The sequence below is a fragment of the Channa argus genome, chromosome 19, assembly GCF_033026475.1.
Source record: "Channa argus isolate prfri chromosome 19, Channa argus male v1.0, whole genome shotgun sequence".
NCBI lineage: Eukaryota > Metazoa > Chordata > Actinopteri > Anabantiformes > Channidae > Channa > Channa argus.
The window spans coordinates 6,357,815-6,381,373 of NC_090215.1; the positions used below are offsets into that span (position 1 = coordinate 6,357,815).

The 23,559-nt window shown below is 37.8% G+C and overlaps 1 protein-coding gene across 3 annotated transcripts in view; it reads left to right on the forward strand.

Annotated features, from left to right (window-relative positions):
• LOC137104878 (phospholipid phosphatase-related protein type 5-like) overlaps positions 1 to 10,907 on the forward strand; it is a 109,470-nt gene extending 98,563 nt beyond the window's left edge. For 2 of the 3 annotated variants that reach the window (XM_067486691.1, XM_067486692.1), the window contains one exon: positions 7,133 to 10,907. In XM_067486691.1, the coding sequence (XP_067342792.1) occupies positions 7,133 to 7,162 (30 nt within the window). In that variant the 3' untranslated portion in view covers positions 7,163 to 10,907. The other variant, XM_067486694.1, reaches the window with a different exon arrangement.
• Positions 10,908 to 23,559: the final 12,652 nt, after the last annotated feature.

Consider the following 23,559-nt stretch of genomic DNA (forward strand, 5'->3'; position numbering starts at 1 on the left):
ATGTCACCTGCAATCACTCAGCAGTGTATGACACATGATGCTGGTGACAGTATCAGCAAAATACTGCTTTACTAGTGTAAAGCAGGTGGTTTCACATGTTTATCAAAATCATATATGAACTTCCATCTTGCTTAAATGCAAAGTTTAGTAAAAAAGTAAATGAAAACTTTAAAGCTGCAGTACGTAAATTGTTTTTTAAATTAGCTCCAGAAGTTCCAGAGCTTGACTTATTTTGGGAGACGGGCCTCCAGTCAAGTACACAGCACTGGCAGCAGTGCGCAAATATTATAGGCTCGACATGTTCAGTAGACAGTACAGTTTGGTTTGATGGCTTTCTCTGAAGCATTTTACACACTTAGACCTGAAAAATAGACTTCAAGTGTAAAATAAAGCTTTGGCTCATATTCATACACGTGTGTGGCGTCAGGTACATGCGAGCCAACACAGCAGCAGATCAGACAGCTAGACGAATAAAACATGAGCGTAAAGACTGTGACATAGACATGTCTTAAAAGCAGTTGATATGTTTGAAGTGTAGATGCAGTGTAAGATTTATTACGACTAATACTTGAAGGGCTATGCAGAGTTGGTGTGGTCGAGTGTAGCAGAAGTTACAACAGCTGGGAGAGGAAAAGCAGTGCAGCACAGTGGGTTGATTATAGTGTAAGCTTAGGTTGCATAGTGTTTAAATCTCTGATGTACTACAAATACTGAAACTACGGACTTTGCTGCTACTGTCTTTACTCCAATTTCCTTCACGTATTAGTCTATTACAAGAAGTAAAGGTCTTTAGATTTTTTTTTTATCAAAGTCTTAAAACTATTCTGCAAACACGCAGTAAATACTAGAAGAAACAATGCTGACATAACACCCATTAGTGTTGAAGTGCCAAAATATTAATGTTGCTGTAGGAGACGGATGATGAAGACGAAGAGTCCTGCTACATTAAGGAGCGCATCCTAGACTTCCTGCGATTGCTGCGGGGTCTCGACTGGTTTCGCCATCTCAGAAAAAAAAGGCAACAAGCTTTTAAGTGTGAGCTCTGCCAAATCTTTGGACACAACTGCTTGCTTCGTTCCTATGTTGGTCTGCCATACAGGTTTTGAGAGAACTGGAGAATTCAGCTATAGGAAATGACCAGCAGTCTCCTATTACACTCAGGGTTTGTTGACCCATACATCCCCCCCATCTTTCTTTTGGATTTACGACGTACAATAAAGTACCATTACTGATACATTAGTGTAATGAACATTTGATTGGTCCTAATTCATAATGTCACTAGAGGTGTTTGGCAGTTAAACGCTAAAGTTCCTATATTATGAGTATAGAGAAAAAGAAAGATACAGAATGAAGGAGACATATCTGTTTTTTACTAAGACGCATGCTGTCATTTGAGGTGATCTTTAGAACAGCATGAGGCAACAAAAACACAAAATGAAATGTTTCATCACAGGAGAAAATGCCACCTACAAAAAGTGCTCACTCTGCTTCCTTTGAAAAGCTTTATTCTACGTGAAATATTACCAGGCTTACATAAGTGTCCAAAGCTGACAAAAAAAAAAAAAAAAGCAAAACATCAACCCACAGAAAGTGTTTAAAATTTAAAACTGACAGCAAAATGAACATGAATTAGTGAACATCAACAATGAACAACACAGAACAATGAAGTTTTGCTGCTGAAGTGCCACTGAGGTGATCTGATTCCAAAATAGACACAAGTCTTACTCGTTAATTTTGTGACATCTAGTCTCAGCATGTAGAGCACCAGGCACTGAACCTCATGCTAAATCATGTTGGATAATACCAGGTACTGCATGAGAGCTGTGTGCCTGCTGGGTTTTGAGTAAAACAGGCATTTGGAATAGTAACTATGCAGGCTACACTTTAAAAATTGTTACCTACGTTTTGACACATTAGTTACCTGCTCATTCGCTGTCTGTAAACAGATTTTTTCCTGTTCTAAATTTAGTTCACGTGTGTGTGTTTTAAATACTCAGCTATACAGTAGAATATAAGTTAACCTTCAACCTTTGACTGGAAAGACTTCAAGTCAGAAAATCTCTACTTTATAAGATAAAACTAGATTTTTTTTAAGTTTTTAACTTCAAAATATAAAAGAAATTTTAGCTGATTCCACAAAATTCCTCAATTTACACTATAGTTGCTTGTTTTGTACCTTACTTGTAAGTCACTTTAACATGAGAGAAAAAAAGAGTCTGCCATATGAAATACTTTCACATTGATGAACAAAAATATTATTAATAGCCCACACTGTTTTCATCTACTAATATAACTTTTGCAATATAAGTATATTCCTGATTTATTATTATAACTTGGGCCTGTATCACTTATTTTTTTTAAGTTAAGAAATCAAATTGAGTCTTGTACTAAATTTCCTTTAATTCCAATAAGATTTTATTCTCCAAAACAAATTCAGACATCAGAGGGAAAACAATGGAATCTCTAAAATTAAATCAGGTCAAGAAGCAAACAGTGAAGGGATGAGGCAGGTTGAGAGCAGATGTCCAGGTTGCCTTTGAAAGAGAAAATGTCAGGCGGTGAAATAATTACCCATGCTTCCTGTTGTAAACATCTGCCACAGTTTACATGAATCTCTTATAGTTGTGCTTATACATTTGTTACTCATTCATTTTCCTATTTGTCACATTTGGACAGTCTTAACACAGGAAGAAGTGAAAAAGTGAAATTAATCTGAAATATTTCAATCTTTTTTCCCCCTAATTTCAGTAATTACAGTGCGTGGGAATCAATCTAGTATCTCAGAAAGTGTTTCATTATGGTTTTGGAAATCAAGACGCAGAATCCAAGTTGCTCGAAATCTAGTTTCCACACTCTGTGATTATTTGGGCCCATGTGATCTGCTGGTGTTGGTCAACACCGCATCTGCCAGGAGATTACAGAAGCCTTTATTCTTCCGGCTGCTGACAAGATGTATGAAGATGCTATTTTTCTTTTCCGGTGGGATGTAGCACTTCCCATGGTGCTAAAACTACCACTAACTGGTTTGATGACCATGATATTACTATGCTTAATTGGCTGCTATCAAACCAACCTGGTCGCCTCAGCAGTGCCACAGGCGGATCTCCTCTATGTTACTTCACTCTGATGCAGCAATTTGTGCTTTTTTGATTGATTTGATTTGATTTAAGAATATGTTTCAACATTTTAAGATAGTGGATTTTCGAATTTCGTGAGCCATAAACCCATTGTGATTGAAATTAAAACAACAAAAGGCTTGAATTGTTTGACGATATGAGACTTTCACCCCACCAGATAATGTGAGAATCACTTTTTACGAGAAATAAACACAGCACAAAGGGAGCCTAAAATAAACTGTAATACTAATAAGAATACAAATGTAAAAGGATGCACAGAGGCCATTAAACCTGTCCACGTCTGGACAGGCTCAGGCTGTTGCATGTCATTAACCAATGATTTTCCATAATTTCCTGTCATCTTTTTGGTTTTTAAAATATATAAAGTCCCTCTAAAGCAGAAATAAATAAAGTTGTGTGTCTGTCACACCACAGGTAAATGTGTTATTAATCATCCAGACAAATCTGATTGTAAAACTTACCAAGTATATGTAAGTAGGTTTCAAAATCATGGAAACATAATCAGTATTCTCTGCTCTGAAATGCTGGGGGCATATCGAGTCAATCATAATAGCACTATTTTGTCCACATCGGTAAAAATCACCAAGGCTGTCTTCTAAAGTCATTACTCTCGAGTCGCAGCTGTAATCTCTGCTGTCTAACAACTTTCACATCATTCGTCATTTCTGTCCTGCTGCTATTTCAGACAGGATTGAACTTGCTGCGACCCAGCAGCTCACTTATGGACTCGCCTCTTCTGTCGAGCTGTGACGTATTGACTGCGTTGTTTTTTTAAAGGCTGTGACAAAACCAAATATTGGATAAACAGTGATATATGTGACATCACATGCAGTTGAAAAATGTTGCATTCTAATATTTTTTAGCTTTCGGAAACGTTGGAAGTGCTGGTAAACCCCATTCAAAATCCCACCAGTATTGGCTCCAGTTATTCGTCACGCATTCTTTCAACCCCACTCAAAAAATTTGTGGCCACAGAAATGATGGAAAAAAAACTGTGTAACTTCAGTCTAGCATTCACTTTTGTATTTTGGAACCTCAGAACCAAACATTCCTAAGATCTAAGGTAGTGAGTTTGATTTGTGCATGCTGGTAGCCCTGCAGGGCATTGCACTGGTCAATATGAGATATGACCAGTGTCTGCACAATGAAAGACTATTGCATAGTTTCTTTATGGTTTGATTCAGGTTATGCTTTTTTTTTTAATTCCAGTCATATTCCTAGAAGATCAGCTTTAATTCCAACATTTCAGGTAGTTTCATATTAAGTTTGACATCCAAACCAAGTGGTTTAATAAATCTGGAAATCAGTTTTCTTCAAAGGCTTTCTAATCGTTTGCCTGCTCAAATTTTTTGAGTTTTCCTATTTAATTTTACAAAAAAGAAAATAAGGGCAAGGTGTAACGTAGTATTTACCATTCACATGTGTTTGTGCTCAAACATTTGGCCATCACGTTCCACACTGCCAAACAAAACGGAGCATGAAGCGGAGTCTGTCCAAATGATTTGGTGTATTTGGTTGAAGTGCTTTTTCCTGCTTGCTCTTTGCAACTGAGTGAAATCTTTGCGCTGAATTTTGAAGATATAAATACAATGTATTTGTATTGACTCTGGCTTGCTGTGTTTTCTTTCTCCTCCTCAACCAAGTTACACATTTAGCAGAGAAATGTAATAAATACACAGCTTCTATTTGATGCTTCAATTCAGTTTCCTGCTAAAAGAGCCTGAGCTCGATTGTCTGACAAAGAGCGGAAAATCTCACACTCTCACCTCGGCTACGACAGGCTCGGTGGAAAATTGCCTGCTCTAAAAATAGCTCAGCCTAAAGATGCCTGGAAGCTAAGCAAACCACAGTGAACAAAATGCCAGAGCAGGAAGGAACCTTTGAGAAGCAAATATGAACCTAGCACTTTTGTTATTCTTCTTCTTTGGTGGAGGAGAATGAGATCACTTTATGTCTTTACGGCATGCTAAACCCAGCTGGAAGACGCCATAGGCTAATTATGATCTCCCTGAAAGATAAATATGTGAAAAAAAGCTAATGATTTGATCAGATTGTTGTACTAAATCTGCTTTGTAGAAATTTTTATGGATTAGTCACTGGCTAATAAAACACCCAGGAGGAAACTTAGTTTTATTACAAACACAAGATGAGAAAACCAGCATATGGGAGAGATATAAACATGAATATCTATATCTATCTGGAGAGAGAGAGAGAGAGAGAGAGAGAGAGAGAGAGAATCACATACACAGGGATCAGATGTGTTCAGTAAGAGTGAAGATGTCCTTGCTGATGATAAATACAGAGCTGGTTGAGTCCTTCATCATAAAACATGTGTATAAAATATACACAACACATCCACCCCCTCCAGAAGAAGTCCAGAGAATTTCAGGATTCCAGTGTATGTGTGAATGTGGCTTTTGTGAATCAGCTGCCTATTATCCAGGGGCAACCCCACGCACCCCAGCATCACTTCTCTTCTGTATGTGTGTGCACAAAGAAGTTGGGAAGAAATGTAACTGCGGGTTGACATGTCAGGAGTTCAGTTTCCCTGTAGGTATTCTCATAAACCCAGTGAATCACCTGTGTGTACAGTGAGTGCAGCCTACTGTCACATTTGTTGCTTCAGCTTATCAATAAACAACCAGTGTCAAAGAGCCTGAAGAGAAAAATGCACTCTGGGTTTCCATCTTCCCGCCTCATCTTGTCTTGCTCGAAGCCAAACACACTCAGGGGCTGGATTAGGAAATCAAAGCTTCCAGTCTCCATGAACAACGACCGCCTGCTGCTGAATTCTTACTGGCATTGTTTTAAATGCTGTAGTGGGTGCTAAGCAGGTCTGGGTCCGTTCTTGTGTGACACTTTTACTGAGATATGTCCAGAAATGTATGTGATTGACTGGACTGCTGTGATGTATGTTTTAGAGGTCCCTACTGTAGCTCTAAGGAAAATGAAAATTCAACCTGGGCAACACTGTGACTTTGTGGATCATGCTAACTTTGCATCCCACATCTCCAATGTTACCATTTGGGGAAATTATAAATTGTAAAAGGCTATGCAAACCTCTGACAGCTTTCAAAATAACACCCATGTATCATTCTAAATGTGTCTATATGTACAATTCACAGTAACAAAGATGGCACTTCTTCTTTTTTCTATATGGCTTCCTAATGTTTCTGCACTGAAAATCACCTTAAACCTTCATTCATGGTGGTCACCATGGTGGGCATTTACTTACAGTTACTTTACTCTAAATGCGTGTTAGGCCAAAAATTGCTGAAATGGTTACTAGTCAATTTTTTACAAAATTTGTCCAGATGGGTCTGAAAGGTCATTGGCAACACTGTTCTGCACATCACGGAGATGTATCAAGTATCAACAAAAGCCACAGTCTCCGCTCCAACGGACTGCTCATCTTTTTATTAGGGGTGTAGATAATGAGCAAAACTGCACACACACACTGAGAATATATAGTTTTTACATTTACACACATGTGGCATGCAGCTCTTTGTGGTGATATAATCATGAAGGCTGACATGACAGGACTGACAGGATAGGAGTCCGTTAAAATAAAGAGACCATGAGTATTTGGAGGACATGTATTTGTTGTCTTTGAAACAGGACAGGTTATACAGCTCCACATTGGTGGTTTTTCCAAAGGTTTAAACATAAAAATCTTACAAAGTTTATTAATACATATAGCATATATGTTAGTTTTCTGTAAAAGTTTTCATGGCTTTTAGAAGAATAAAATCCATTTAGGAAATGGATTCTGCCTCAAGTTGTCATAATTCATCCATGAGGATGAAGGTTTAAAGGAATTTTCCTTGACTCTCAGATAGTGAGAAACTTTTGGCTGAAAACTTGAAAAAAACACCTTAATGAGTGTAACTTGAAATCATTTGAAAAATGTCCTCATAGATCAAACTGAATTTCTTCTTTCTATTGCTCTGATTTTGCTTTCCTGCTCTCTGTTCTCCCTTTACCCCCGGCTTCAGAATCACATCGCCTTCGCTGAGGTCACATGACGCGGAGTCGGCCGTGTGGCAGACCCACTGGACGTCCACGTTCTTCACCGTCCAATCCAAATAACTGGAGTACAGCGCTAAACCCAATTTGTGTGTGTGTGTGTGTTTGGTCTGCAGTATGTTGTTCTATGCTGTCCTCATCAGGCCCCTGTTGTCATTTGCTGCTTCTTGTATTTAAGTAAAAATAAAATGAAAAAAGAAGAGTCCGTATCTCTTGTGGGAGAGGTTGCTTCTGCTTTCCCGATCTATGCACTTACTCTGAATCTTTCGTCAGACTCTCATCTCCTGGTTGAAGCTTGTTGTGAGGCAAACTCCCTGAGTGGACTAGTTGCACACTGTGGGACACGAGAAAACCAAGCTGGATGCGCCAATTTATTTTGTGTTTGAAATGATCAGTAAGTTGAGTGAAACAGCAAAAAAGAATGAGAAACTCTTATGTTATGGTAATGTAAAATTTATTTCCATCTATTTTATGTGACCTTTATAACATCCACAGAAATGCTGCGACTCACCAGTGACCCGGAAAAGCCCATACTTATCAAATTAATTCCATTTTACGACAAAATTAAAATTAAACATCTTTCGACGTGGTCCCTTCCAGAATAACATTTTCAGATCCCAGGTGGATGTAGTACAGAGATGGAGGAGAGTAAATCTATGTGTGGCCCAACAGTAGACTGATCTATCCAGGGTGCACAAAGCCACTCGCCCAGGATAAGTTCTGTAGTTAGTGTTCAGATGGATGTGCTTTTGGAGCAGCTTTTCCAACCTTGATAAGTTTGTTTTTAAAAGTGAGCTAGTGGAGTTTAAAAGATGTGCATGAATAACATTCAGAGAGCATGTTCCACAGCACGTCTGACAAACCTTCAAAATTTTGCATAATTCTTGGAACTTTGATAAATATGGGCTCACAGTCAAGCAGCAAATGAGGAAAACTGCAAACTTTGTGTTTGTTTTGTTGCCTGTCAACTTTAGGAGGGTTTAGGTTGTGTGTCCGAGTGTATACACCACGTGTCTATGTACAGTGTACTGCATGTACAGTACAGTCATGTCCAACCAATGAAAACAATGTACACCCTGAGTCTATTCTAACAAAAAATGTCCAGGGTTTCTTAGCAGCACCAGACAATCACCGCCTCTCTCTCTCTTTCTTTTAGCATTTCTCTTACTGTATTTACAGTTTTTTATTATGTGGTAGCAGGTATATTAATCCAGCATTGTACATGAGAAAAGAGCACTCTGCAGCCTATTGTCACCCATTTGCAAATGCAATTTTCTTCATGTGAAAGCTAAAAACATTCAAAGGTCAGACTGACTCGCAAGCCAAAACTACAGGAAGATTTTTATTGGATGCATTTATTACTGAAACATACTTACTGTGCACTTCGTTCTGTCTTTCTGTACAGCTGATGTTTTCTGCCAGGTCACACTGATGTTAGAAGATCTACAGCTTTTTCGCCTTTCCTCAGATTTAGTATTTATTCGTGGTCGGTCTGCACCATGAAACAAGAGACGTAGAGATGTTCTGGGCTTCCTTCACGCTGGGGGAAGGCATCCCAGAACGTGAATGCCTTTGATCATCGGTGAGGCTACCAGTTGTTGTTGCACTTTGATTTTTTTATTTTAGGTTTTTTTGGTCTAACAATTCTCATGTAGCTCAGTTAAACATTAAACATTAAAGGAGGACAGAATAGTTTTGCTGGAATGAAGGTGCATTCCCACATTAATTACAATCACTCATACAAGATATAATGCTGTTTTTGTAATTATTTTTGTATCATTTGTACAATTGAAAACTCAGTCATGTTCCTCGTAGAAACGTTATCTACTAAAAGGAATGAGCTCATTACTGTCCAGAGACGCCTCTTCACAAAACACTTTGTTGGACATGAAACCTTTCATTTAATATAACATTTCACCGTTTAGGAAATGCAGTTTGCTGTCCTCCCCAGAGTTAGATAACAAGATTTATTTTATCACTGTGTTCGCAGTATGAAAGAGGTTTGAAATCATATGGGTGCATATACCCATAGGAGAGCTAATCATGTGTTTTAGGAAAACCCAGTAAGTGACTCATCATTTACCACTGTTCTAAAGATATCACAACTGTGGTAGCTGTGGGTGAGAAGTCAGTTGTCCAGCAACCACAATGTTGGCAGTTCAATCCCCAGCTCCTCTGGTTTACATGTTGAGCGACACTGAAACCCAGATTGCTCCTGTATATGACTGTGTTGCTGTGGATAAAAAGATCCGCTGAATGCAAATATCAGAGCTTTCAGCCATTTAGTACAAGACAAAAATGACTTTGATCATATTTTTGGAGATGTTTCCTTTTTTATCTAAGTGGCTAAGTTGTTGCATTTCATTTTCCTTTGTTTTCCCTTCAGTTCCACTACTATCTTTATTGTGTCTTTCTAATTCAGAAATATCATATATCCTAAGCCACTAATAACTGTTTTGTAGGAAAAAATGAATTTTTAGCTCTTCAAATATCATGTTAAGACGTCCAACAAAGTCAGTGGTTTACTGGTCAAAGTAGTAGAGCACTAAGCAGCAAAAGAGCCTTTTTTTTTATGCAGAGCTAAAACGAAAAGTGAATATTGGGCTTAGACATCCCTCAGGTGGACAAAAACACTACTCCAAATGGATGCCATTGTTGTTTAGTGTCTAATTTTGTGTTCGCCATCAAAACACTGGGTTAGGTTTCTTCAAAGTGGTTCAGTTCTTCTACCCCCTAGTGGCAAAAAGTATTCAGTTCAGCATTACCACGTTTATCATTTTCTTCATTTATTGCCGTTTGATAACCACCGCGTTGTAATCAGCGACTAATTTTACTGTTAGTGATAAATTGACAAGTACATGCTATATATGGTTTATTTGCATAATATAGAAGTGCCATTGTTTGTATTTCTTTTTTCTTCTTCATAGCAATAAATGATCAGGCTTTCTTTCTCATCAGGACAGAGGAAAAGAACACTTTGAAAGTCTGCTGCCCTTTCAAATTTCTATTTTTGTATTTGTCATCGAAGCACTGATTAGGACAGGAACTCAGAAAATGCAGCACTTCGTGCTGTAACTCCTCTCATTGCTGTTGAAATTGCCAACCACGGTGCTGCTGCTTGAAAACAAATTTCGCACAGAACATTCAGGACTTCAGAAAATTCAAATCTACCCAAATGTGCATCCCAATAGCTACTAAACTATTCTAGTATATTTAAAGGAAAACAAAACTGTAATAAATGTATATGTAAAAAAAAAATATATGGTCATATTCTACTGCTATTTTCTTATGACTGTGCACTGTGTGAGTGTTCACAATATATTTTACCCTTCAAATAACTTATTGCTTCTTCATGTCATTTTATCAAAATGAGGTATAATTCATGTTATTGTTCAAAATTACAATTACATTTTATACTGTGTTTTGTGATTTGTGACATTCATGTTTGTTATGTTAATATTATTTTCCTAACTCGGCTGTGTATTCAACATCTTTCATCAGATGAGTTTGTTGTGAGACATATGTCTAACTTTTCTAAACTGGTGGTTTTTGTTTCCTTTTCCCATGTGATTTTCTTTCCTCTAGTGGATGTTTTTGCTCCCATTATAATCCTATTCCTTTTTATTAAACATATTTCGTTTTTCAAATGTTTCTTCCTTTTAATTGGGTTCAAATTGTGACCTTTTGCACTGTAAAAAAAATAAAATTTACAGCTTTTGAATAAAAAACTTTGAAATGACTCAACATATGTCTCAAAACATGGTCTATTTTGTTGCTGGTTTTGAATGAAAAGTCACTTGCATTATGTGGGATCTTTATTTATACCATATTTATATTGTTTTTTTTTATGTCTTCAAATATGCAGGTTAGTCTCATTGAGACACAAGGTCAAGGACACAAGGACTCATTTTCACCTGTATAATGAAACTATTATTTCACGATGTTTTCAGTGGAGTTTTAATAAACTTTAAAAATTAGCTTTAATTTTGAACAACCTCCTTTCTAGTTTTCTTTCTTCAACAGTGCTCAAATTCCAATTGCAGATAATAGTGTTGCAAAATATCTTTAAAAAAGGAATATAAATAAATTAAATGTTAAAATCTGTTATTTTCTTAAATCTATTGAAATAGTGAGGGAAAAAGTCTATTACTAGTAAAAACAGACTATTTAAATTGGCTTCTTTAGTCACGAAGATCACTGATCCGGCCTTCTAGAATTCTATGGACCTATTTGCAATTGGTACAACCTAAAAGGCCTGATGTACCGACAGCTTTTCTGAAAAATTGTCACTCATGTTGCAATATTTTTAGGATGTTTTTAAACTGTAAGCTCATGCGGAAATCATGGGGGATTGGTTGATTGAATTGTTGCAATTGCAACATTGCATATTCCTGGAGGCACGGAATAAATGTAGTAAGATGAGATCAGCTGACCAGAACATCAGGCGTCGGTACTTCATATTTGATGATTTGTTAATCGAGGGTTTTGGTATATAGTTTAATTTGAACAATGATATGATTGAGAGCTTGGAGTAACTCATTGGTAGAAAACGGAATTCTCAAACCTAAATGCACATAAACATCTCTCGTCCCTACTCTCATATGACCCACTGGAGAAGCCCCTGAAATGTCACCTGTGAGGCAGCAGAGACCTGTTCAAATATCACTCCGACAGTGGTTGTTCATGTTCTATAGCGGGTGAGGCAGTTTTCCACGGACCACAGGGTCAGTGGTTCGATCCCCACTCCTGGCTGTATGTCGAAGTGTCTCCGGGCAAGACACTGAACCCGTAACAGCCCATTCCCCTCCCCAGCTGTGCAGTGTCGGTCCAAGCCCGGTAGAAATTGGGGAGGGTTGCGTCAGGAAGGGCATCCGGCGTAAAAACTGTGCTAAATCAACATGCGGACAATGATCCGCTGTGCGTCCCTGGACTCACGGGATAAAACGAAAGGGAAAAAAAAAGTGGTTGTTTACATTCTAATTAAATGTGGGGAAACAGCGACCCTACAGCAACATCTGTGTTTTGACACTGGTGGATAATGGTGGACACAAACCTTAGACCGAGGTTTTGTGACCCAAACCTCCAACATTGCTACAAACCAGTGTTAAGGAATGACAAACATTACTTTGTTTAAATGAAAGTTTTTGTTCGTTTGGTGTAGCCATAAATGTTCATTGATGCCATAGTCCGCCATTATTGTCCAATGTCTCTTCACTCCCAAAAACCAAGAACCTTGTGAACATTGTCCACAGGCTTCAGATTCTCCATAATTCCACCTTAAATGTTGCACATTTGCCACTCACCAGCTGCAATAACAAGAAGTGCCGAACAGGAGCATACAGTAAGTACAGTGGGGTGTTTCCTAAAAGCTTCAGAGTTGGCTTTAGTATCTGTATGGTGATTGTGGACAATACAGTTGATTTAGAAAATGACCTTTTCAAGGAAGACAGTGGTCTAAAACAGGAAACAAACAGGTCTTTTGTGGCTGCAGTTGCTGACTTCTCTACAAAGGCTTAACCTCACCAATGTGCTTTCTGCTTTAAATTTACATAAGCTGTTTTGGGGCTTTTGTATTTTTCTAGTGAGGGGAGTCTCATTATGGAAATCATTTCGAGAGGGGAGCAGACTAAACAATGTCTATAAAGCTGTTTTTTTTGTAAGCAGCTGTTGTTACTGTTGTGTACACTTTGTTCCTTTTGTTTCCTTGGCTTGTTCATATGTTGTGCAGTTGAAATCAATGCAACGTGGTTATTTCCCTTAAAGGCTTTCTTCACCATCCACCCAGTGTGCAGCTGTTTTAACTCATCCTGACAGTTTAGACCTCTGCTCAGGTTAATGCTACCTTTATAATTAGGTGAAGTCAGCTACTTCCACAGTGAGCAAAATGTCAACTACCCACACTGCACCAGGAAAAGGTGTAATCAAGCAAAACAAGTAAGAAAATGCTTTTGTAAGTGTGCTGTGGGAGTGTAGGATCCTTAATCTCATAAATGTTCCCAGGAGAGAGCGATGACTCAACCAGGGTGCTGCTGAGGAGGAAGATGCATTAGTAAGTGACCTTTTCTCCTGAGTCACTTGAAGTGAAATGAACCAGGGACCTCACTGCTAACAAGATTGTCTTCAGATGACACAGACTCTGTCCTAATAAACCCCTCAGTCTTCTCTGGGAATCACAATTACAGTATTTAGTTTTCCCTGCATCCTATAGATATATGAGATGTACACATTAATATAAAAAATAACTCTGGACATTTAAAAACAAGACCATGTGGCTAAATCTCTAAAGCCTCCATCATTTCCCTTTTTCTTCGCTCTGCCATTCATTTTCAAAGACACTGTCCTTTTTCCAGCTCACTTTTAATAAGCTTTTAATATCATAGAAATCAATTATGTGTAAATTGTTATGTACTGCCCCCGAGGATTCAATTGCACTAATGTCACATCATCACTGGTTACTTCAATGTATCATGTAGTGGGAAAGTGCGTCGCTCTTAGTGCACCGTCTAGTGTGTGTTTTGAAAGTAAAATCAGTTTTCATTTAACACAGTGATGAATTTAAATGAGCAATTTGCATAACAAACTATCCAAAACTCAAAGTAACATTAAAAAAAAGCAGCTCTTAACAGAATATTAATTTACAATCTTCCTACAGAGCTTTTTAGACACATCTCACAGTTGGCGGTTGTTTGTATATGGTCCACTCGATAGTATTTATTGAACAAGAATTAAAACTGAACTTAGGCTGAAACATAAGTTTAATTTAGTTTTATGACAATTAATGGTCACATTTATGTAACTTCAGAAAACAAATTCAGGAAAACCAAGATGTTAACTCAACAATGTAGTCGTTAATTTGGACAGACAGTACTTTTGTTCATGTGAGATGAAGAACTTCCAGCTGCAGCTGGTGAAGTAATTCTGTACAATCAGTACAAAGAAAATATCTAAGGCTGCCCTTGGTGGTTTTATTTAAATCCACTGCTAACCTTCATAGGATTTGTGTAACCTCATAAAAGTTAGCATCAATGTAATGTTAATATTGAATATTGAAGACATACAGAATGTTAAAGGCTTATGTTTAAGCTACATTAAAGAAAAGACTATGAAGATCTTACTTCAAACAATGCATGCTGGGAAATTTTAAATTTGAATGACCTAAAAATAAAGAAACTAATTTACATGATCTTGTAAAACTTCGTTGATTCCACTGTATGTTGTACAGTGCATCTGTTCCTCCAGAGGAAGCAAACAGCACATTTGTATCTTCTGCAGTAGAAAGTGGAGGTGAGGCGAAGCCTAGAAAAAAAACATAATTATACTACTTTTATGACAGTGTCAGTGTGACATTGTACTGACATTTTTAAGAAGAAATAAAGTTTTTAGACAATGTGGAGTTCCCTCAGAAGCCTCTGTAGTGTGAATGTCATGCAGGTGTGTGTCAAAATAAAAGCTCAGACATAATTTGCTTTTTGCTGATCAAATAAACGTCACGTATAGTGTGTGTGTTGAAATTATTTCATATTTATCTTCGGAGCAGCACAAAGCATGAATTCGACATTTCTCCTAACATGCGTGAGATTATTTTGGTGCTCAAAGTCTGCCTTATACCTTTCTTTGACATCAAAGGCTATTGAAGTCTTTTTAGTGCCTGAACTCCATCTTCCACGTACTGTACTGTTGATTTGTTTCCGAAGAAGCTTACACAGACTGACTTCAGCATTCTGTTGGAAGCGTCAAAGGAAAAGCAGAGACACCAACATTAAATATAGAACAGAAAAAACTGGGGATGTAAGGGCTACATACTCCACAAGAAATCCAAGGTTGGTTTGATCACCATAATCACGATCAGAGCTTCAACTTGTTTAAAGATAATGGAAAATTAATGAGTAATTGATGAAAAAGCAGAGATAGTCAAACTTTAGGAATAAAAAATCAACTCTGGGCTGTTCTGAATCAATATGTGGTTGTAGGTCCGCACGGCCTTATAACTCAGCAGCTGCCTAAGATGAATACTGGATGCTGCTTGTAGGGCAGAGAGAGTTGCCCTGAGATCAGTTCGGCCTCTGAGGCTGAGAAATGGAGGGGCATGCTTGGGGATGTTCCTCACCTCAGCTGGGGGTGGACATGTTAAATTGCCCTCAGCGGGGGCTGATGAGGCCCTTGTAGGAAGTGTCTTCAGGACTGACAGGCAGGACGGATGAAATCCCAACTGCTCTCCATGTTGCAACTGCAGCAGAGCCAATATCCTGCTCTTTAATTTCAAACATTTGTGATCAGAGATTCTGCGTGAATGTGTGTGTGAAATTTATTATCACCATGTGAGAGGAGAGTAGGTGAGAGAAAAGCAAAGAATGGATTCATGTACAGAGTGTGAAATGAACGACTTTAATCTTGGGCATAAGAGAACAGCATCACTGCAAATAGAGTTGCTTAATCGCAAATCCAACAGCACAGAAGACAAAGTGGATGATTCACCCGGAGAAACTGCTGTCGTTATGAGGCTAATTGTATGGGGAGAGCGCCCAGCGATGCTTAGAGCCTTAGTATATGGAAGCAATGTCCCTGTACATAGTCATTTATAGAGCAGTTAAAGTACATCTGCACATACTGACCCACTTTTAAGTGAAGTGGAAATTAATTAGACCTCTCAGTCTCTGATCAATAAGCCATTTAGAAGCTATTTCAGCCAAACTTTCATGCACCATTGTGCAGTAGCTGTTTTGGGCCTATTTCCTCATCTCTGTCTAATAAAATGATATATCACAAACACAAATTAATTTTTGTTGGGAAAGTTATTGTAACTGTATTGTGTTTTCTGCATAATGAGGATTTGTTGACTTTTGGTTGAGGGAACCAGGGAGGCGCTAACTTCTCGTTTGGCCTACAAACAAAGTCATCCCTACAGCACTCTTCTGCAAATTGATTTCCATAGCAAAATGGAACATTTTATTCACACAAAACATAAAGTTTAAAATATTGTCTTGTTATATTCTGTTTGCAGTTTAGTTGCTTAGAAGCATTTGTTTTATGAAATAGGGTTGGAACGTACGCTGTGAACACCACAAACGTAATTGTTAATAAAAATGGTCAGAACTGTCATAAGTGTTACAACTCTACTTTTCATATTTTACAAATACTGTCTCCTAAACTAGTGCACTAAATTTCAGGTTAAAATGAACAGTTGGGTGCAAAACTTTGCATCCCCTTATTTTAAAATGGCAAAAAAAAGAGAAAATTTGTTTTTATTGATATGCAGTTAGTACAAATGTTCCTTCATCAGAAACTGAGTTAATGAAGTTAATTTATTTTTCAAGGGGATGCAAACCTTTAATTTTGTACTAATACTTGTAATATTAATATTTTACTGCTATTTTGTTACTTCTTTTGGTAAATAAACATTTGTATAGCTGAATGTGCACAGTTATTATATTAGTTTTAGGGTCAGGTTTGTATCTCTTTACACTGAAAAGGCAAATAAGGCATATCTCTTGGAACTAACTTACTGTGAGTACTAACAACCACAAAATGAGGGAATTTCAGTTTATAATAGATAATGTAAAAAAAACATCTAAATGAAATGATGTGATATACTTTATATCATGCAACAATACACCGAAAGACCTGGGATTACTGGCCAGAGGGATGCTGCGAAGTCACAAGTATGGTCATTTGGCAAAACTGTGATGTGAGTGGATCAAAATGGGATGATATGAATGAGGATATGGATTTTTAAGTCAGGGAGAAATGTGGCTCTGACTCTGAATTCACAAATGAGGACTTTGGCCGACTTGGTTGGACAGCTAAACTATGGAAAAATGGAATCTCAGAAAGTAGAGTGGTGGAAACAGGACTGCATAAACCAATTTGATTTAACAGGGAGAGAGAAAAATTGCAACAGTGAACCCAGTTAGAGTAACTGATGACTGTAATCAAAAACTGAGTTGGTGATGCTACAAGTGCAGTTTTTGAGAAAATGACTGTGTAACAGTGAGGTCTGAAGGATAAAGGAATGCATAGAGGATGTACTGGAGCTTAACGAGCAGAGGAGAGATAAAGTATCTACAAGTATGATACCCTAAGAGAAAAGAATACATCGAAAGGGCACTGTGGTGAGAAATGGGCTGAGAGAGAGTCAGTACTCTCTGAACTTAAAAAAAGAAATGTCAAGTAAGATCACAATAGAACATTTGGCAATAGGACCAAGTCTTTCAGATGTTACAGCTGTTAGGTGTTAACACATGAGATAACATCTCCAAGACAGCAGACAAGATTTCCAAGATGTGACTGAAGGAAACTGTGGCAAACTGCTCTAACTGTGGAGGAGAACAGTGTGGAATATGGAGGAGGTAGAAGGGGGAAGTATAGTTATCACTTTCACTGTCACATATCAAAACCAGCCCCGTTTCATTCCAGAGGCATCAAAAAGCATCCATTCCAGTCCCCTCTGTGTTACATGCTGACGCCTAAAGTACCCGTTTGCGTCTGTGATCAACACTCCGAGCTTTCAGTGTAGTGCAATGGAAAGCCTTAAACATCAATATTTGACACTTAAAGCAATGCCATAGTATATTTAGAGCAAATGTCTCATAGGGAGGCGGACAGAGTGAGTGATGGTACAAAAAGGCACAGGACTATTTCACAGCACACTGGGGTTCGAGTCTAGTGCAAACTTATTTTTTTCTTTAATAGTGATTGTTTTCCAAAGTGGTCTATGTGGTTACTATAGTAAAAATGTATGTGTTTATGTCTTTTACATTGTAAGTTAACATCACCCTGAAGTTTTTGTGCCCAACCCTAACCCATGTTGTCTCTTAAAGTAACCTTACAGTGCAAGCATCAGCCTACAGTCTGCAGAAGTCAGAGGACAGCACAGTTGGGAAGAGTGAGTGACATCTTAGGTGCAAAGGGCATGTATAAGGAGAAAGAGGAGCTTTATGTAAAAAGCTAAAAAGACAAACTGCAATTATCTTTGGCTGAGAATGAAATGAATTATATTTATACAATGGAACACTCTGCACAGATTCCAGATCAGTGAGAAAACAAAATGAGTGTTCAGTTAACTGATCCCATCAGCAGGAGATTGGTCTTTGGAGCAGTGAGATGTTTGATCATCTTTCTCACTTTGATAAGCTTGTCTATGAGCCAGGGCTCCTGAGAGCTCTCGATCAGTGTTGGGTCTATAAACACCACCACACAGTCTACCTTAACCCTGATGGATGACTGTACTCAGCCTCTTGTCTCATGCTGTGGGTGGACCAGACTCTCTGCCTGCGGTGTATTACTGTAGGTAGAAAATATACACAGGCAGACAATGGACTCATAAACAATGTCTGTTATGTTTTATGCTTTTTCATTTTCTGTTGAATACATTTGAATTTTTTTTTGTCTTTACTGACATTGATTCCCTTTCATTGAAAGTATCAGAACCCAAAGCCGAGTCAAATTTTGTTTGCTGTACAAAGAAAAGAATCAAGCGTAATATTAAAAGATACATGGAAGTTTAGAATTTCATCTTTTAATATAGTATATCATTTATACATGTATGAACCTCCAGCATAGAACATAGCATCTTTATAATCAATTCACCCACATTTTACTGTGCAGACATTTTCTAACAATTCATCACTAAAATGACCCGTCTTTGTTTTACCTTTGAGTTGTTTCTAGTGACAACTGCATTGGCTGTTCAAAATGACAAATTAACATGAAGACCAAAGAGCTGTCTATGGGACAAAAGTAAATGGTAAATGGTCTGCACTTATATAGCGGTTTTCTACCTATTGGCACTCAAAGCACTTTACACTGCTCCTTATTTACCCATTCACACTCACAATCACACACACACTCATACACCGATGGGGGAGCTGCTATGCAGCTGGCCAACACTCACCGGGAGCAACTAAGTTGGGGTTCAGTGTCTTGCTCAAGGACACTTTGACATGTGACCAGAGGAGCCAGAGATTGAACCAACAACTGTGAGATTGGTGGACAACCGCTCTACTTTCCTGCGCCACAGTCGCCCTAAGCAAGAAAATTAGAGGTAAAAGTTCATCAGAAGCATCAGAACAAACATCAGATATACAGAAAATAAAATTCGGAGCATCCTGAAAAAGAAAAAGGAAGAAACCACTGGTGTACTGAGCAATATACAGTTTGTACTACTTTGCCACTCAAATACCTGCATATACATTTCCTAAAACTGCCTCAAGTATTTGGTTCGCTTAAAGTATGCCTTCACTGATATTTTTGTTCTTTTGGTTCTAGTTTGGATAGTGCATGTAAATAAATGTCATGAAGTGTCCCTCTGACCTCCCTATATTAAAATCTCTCACTACTTCTAGCGGAAAAAATGTCATCAGATGACATCAATTAGAGGAACTTTAAGTTCAGATTACGTCATCTTGTCGCTCACACTATGGAGTTTGTAATCATGGTCAAGCTGCTTGATGTCATCTGGAGAAGTTTTTCAGCTAGAAGCAGACAAATATTTTCATATGGGAAAACAGAGGGAAGTTTAAAAGAATTAAGGTACATTTACAAGTGTAAATGTAAACTAGAGCCATAAAGAGGAAGTTGAAAACTGGAGAAGTTGCCCTTTAATGGCTTTCTACTGCACATTGTGTAGCATTTGATAACCCCATCACACCTCAGTTCAGAATACTAGATGTCAATTATTGTTTCTATATTTATTTGTAACAAGGAATAATTCAATTCAATTCAACTTTATTTATATAGCGCCCATTCACAACAAAGTCATCTCAAGGCACTTTACAGAATAAAGTCAGGACTCTAAAGATGTATAGTGAGAACCCAACAATTCCCCCTTGAGCAAACTCAAGGCAACAGTGGAGAGGAAAAACTCCCTTTAACGGAAGAAACCTCCAGCAGAACCAGGCTCAGGGTGGGCGGCCATCTGTCTTGACCAGTTGGGGAGAGTGGAAAGTGAAGAGAGAAAAGAAAAAGAGCAACAAAAGCAACAACAAAACATTGGGCAGGTTGGTAGGACCAGTAGCTTCATGCTAGAAAACACACAGCTTCAAAGCCGGGGACACCTGCAGAAAGGGACATAGAGAGGGAGACAGAGAAGAAGAAAGACAACTACGGGAGAAAACACACAGAGTTAATGTCATGCAGTGGTAACAAATAAATGGGGGGTAAGAATAGAGAAGAGAGAGAAGAGAGGAGGAAAGGAGCTCAGTGCATTAGAGGGTGGGTCCCCCAGCAGTCTAAGCCTATAGCAGCATAACTATAACTATAAGAGGAAGGTTTTGAGCGTAGACCTAAAAGTAGAGAGGGTGTCTGCTTCCTGAATCTTCCTTAGGTGCTTCCATAGGTGGAAGAAGGCTGTTCTAGAGATTTGTTTTATATGTGAGTTAAAAGACAAATCCTCGTCGAAAATAACGTCAAGGTTCCTTGCAGTAGTACTGGAGGCCAGACTTATGCCAATATAAGTAACAATATGTTTGGACATCATATCTCTCACATTTTTGGGCCCAAATACTATGACTTCAGTTTTGTCTGATTTGAAAGAAATTTTTTACACAATTTAACACATCAAGGTCTTTATGTCTTGTAGGCTTGAAGCTTTATTAACTGATTATTTTAATCTGGTTCCATAGATAAATATAGCTGGGTATCATCAGCATAGCAGTGGAGATTTATGGAGTGTTTTCTAATAATGTTGCCTAAAGGAGACATATATAAAGTAAAAAGTATTGGTCCTAACACAGAGCCTTGTGGAACTCCATAGCTAACCTTTGTGTGCATGGAGGATTCATCATTAACATGAACAAATTGAAATCTATCATAAACCAACCTAGTGCAGTTCCTTTAAGTCCAATTTCATGTTCCAGTCTCTGTAATAAAATGTTATAATCAATGGTATCGAATGCAGCACTAAGATCTAACAGAACAAGTATAGAGATGAGTCCATTATCTGAGGCCAAGAGAAGATCGTTAACTTTTACCACTATGATGAACTCTAAATCCTGACTGAAAGTCTTCATACAAATTATTCCTTTACAGGTGGTCACATAATTGTTAACTTTTTCAAGGATATTAGAAATAAAGGGGATATAAGATATTGGTCTGTAATTGTCTAAAACAGCTGGGTCGACAGGGTTTTTTAAGTAGTGGTTTAATTATAGCTACCTGTGGTACATATCCTGTTTCTAAAGATAGATTGATGATACCTAATACAAACGTATCTATTAAGGGTAAAGCTTCCTTGAACAGTCTAGGTGCAATAGGGTCCAGCAGAATAACACAACTAAAGATTCCAACTGTCAAAAATGCTGTTTACCTCGTTCGGGTGAGTTTAGTAAGAACGTAACCAAACCAGAACGACATCAAAAATAAGACAAATGATGTCATGTTTCTGATCAATATCAGAAACACTTTTAGGTGACCGGCCTCAAGGTGAGGGGTACAATCCTTTCTTTGTGTATCATCTGTTCACCATTATCCCATTCAGCAGCCCTGTGTTCTCATATTTCTGCTACGGTGTACATGAATGAAAGGCTGCTGGGCTGAATGGGAGCCTGATTACTTACTGCCGTGTCAGTAATTGAACTCCTGAGACTTCCAGGTTCCTACCAGGACTTTCTTCAACAAGAATAAGAAGAGAGGGAATCAGACAGCGAGAGGTGTGGATTGGCGGGTAGGTTTGAGAATAGGGAATCATGCTTTGAAAGTGTCAATTCCCATTATTAAATTCCCCACACTGTCAGCTTCACTGAGAGCACGAGATGACTGACAATCAGCCCTGTGGGAATACTTTTAATGAGGCAAATGTGTTGCTCTTGTCAGATGATGACAGTGAGGATTGCTGTGTGACACATAGAGAATCAAGTATTCTTATCAAAAGCCCTTCTTCTCAGAGAACACAGACAACTGTTGACAGTGTGCTCACTTACGCTAAATCCTTTCTAAATCTATTATTGTTATCTGGTGACGCAAGTCAACACTCATCCAGTAAACTTACTGTAAGACATGTGCAAAGAGGACTGGAGATGGACTTCCTACAATTAGTCATCCTCACATTTATTTACACATTTACATCCATGTTAATCCATCCTTTTGTTTATCTATTATTTATTATATTATTATATTTATGTCTCCATTTTAATTATCTCTTTTTGGAATAATAGAGTGATTACATGTCCTGGGGTGGACTTTTTATATTGGGTTTTAAAAAATGATGGCACATTTTGGTTTTAAAACTGTCTGGATAATAAACTGCACGTTAATAGGCTAATAGTGTGTTTTTAAAATGATTTCTCATTGTCAGAAATGTTAAATATGCAACTTATCTGCCATTTTTAATGCCAAAAGAATTATAAACAAATAATACCAAAATATTGTGACAAAATTTATAAAACCACTTTAAATGTACATAGTAAAAACACGTGTCTTTTTATGATGATGGTTATTTATTTCAGCTTCAGATTATCTTCCACAGCATCTTCCACCTTATATTGATTGGCTGCATTTAAAAGTTGATGTATAGACTGTAATTCATCTTTTGAGTGTTTTTCTTTGTGGAACTTTCACAGCAAATGTTGTAAACGTCGTTGTAATGGCTTTCTGGAACTTCTGGAGGTGATGCTTTGCTCATTTTGTTTTTTTTTATACACACACTTCGGAGCTGAAGCCATGTAAAAAGTGGCAGATGAGGCAGAACCAGCCCCAGGAATCATCAAAGTGATTGCACAGTGTTTTACAGTCTGAGTCACCACTGCACAGACTCAGACAATTGGTTTTGTTGTGTCCGTGACCTTATGTTTGTCTGGTCATGTTAAATGGACACAACTTGTATGAGTTACTTCAACTTTGAATAAATTCAAAGAAATTCAGCAGTTAACAACAAGTAATGTTCTATTAGTGAAATATCATTGAGTACAGTGTGATGCAAAACTGGATCCTATTTATTCTCTGTGGAAGACTAACAATTTGCTTTGCAAAGCATGATGGGATTTAAAGTTAAAGTAGTTCATGCAAAACTGCCTGATGGTTACCCACCATAGATGTTTCATCCACATCTGTAACTTTATGTGTTTCTATTAGGGCGATTAATGCAAATCCTGTTTCACTATTCTGAAGGTTCTGTTTACAAAAAAGTGAATCTTGTTTTTTTTACTTTGCTGAGTTAAGTTTATTGCGAGTGAGTTTTAAGTGCTGTAGTCTAGCGAAACCTCTCCACCCCACTGAGGTCACCAAAATAAGGGTTATATGACACTGCTTAATACAGTATCCGTAGCCCTTAAATAGACAGTCTGTCAGAAAACTCTGTCATCAAACCTTTTCTCCTTAACATGTGAGTGGACCACTGCAACAGATTCACAGATCACTACCAAAAAACAGAATGTGCCATATTTTATTTTGATGCATTAGTTAA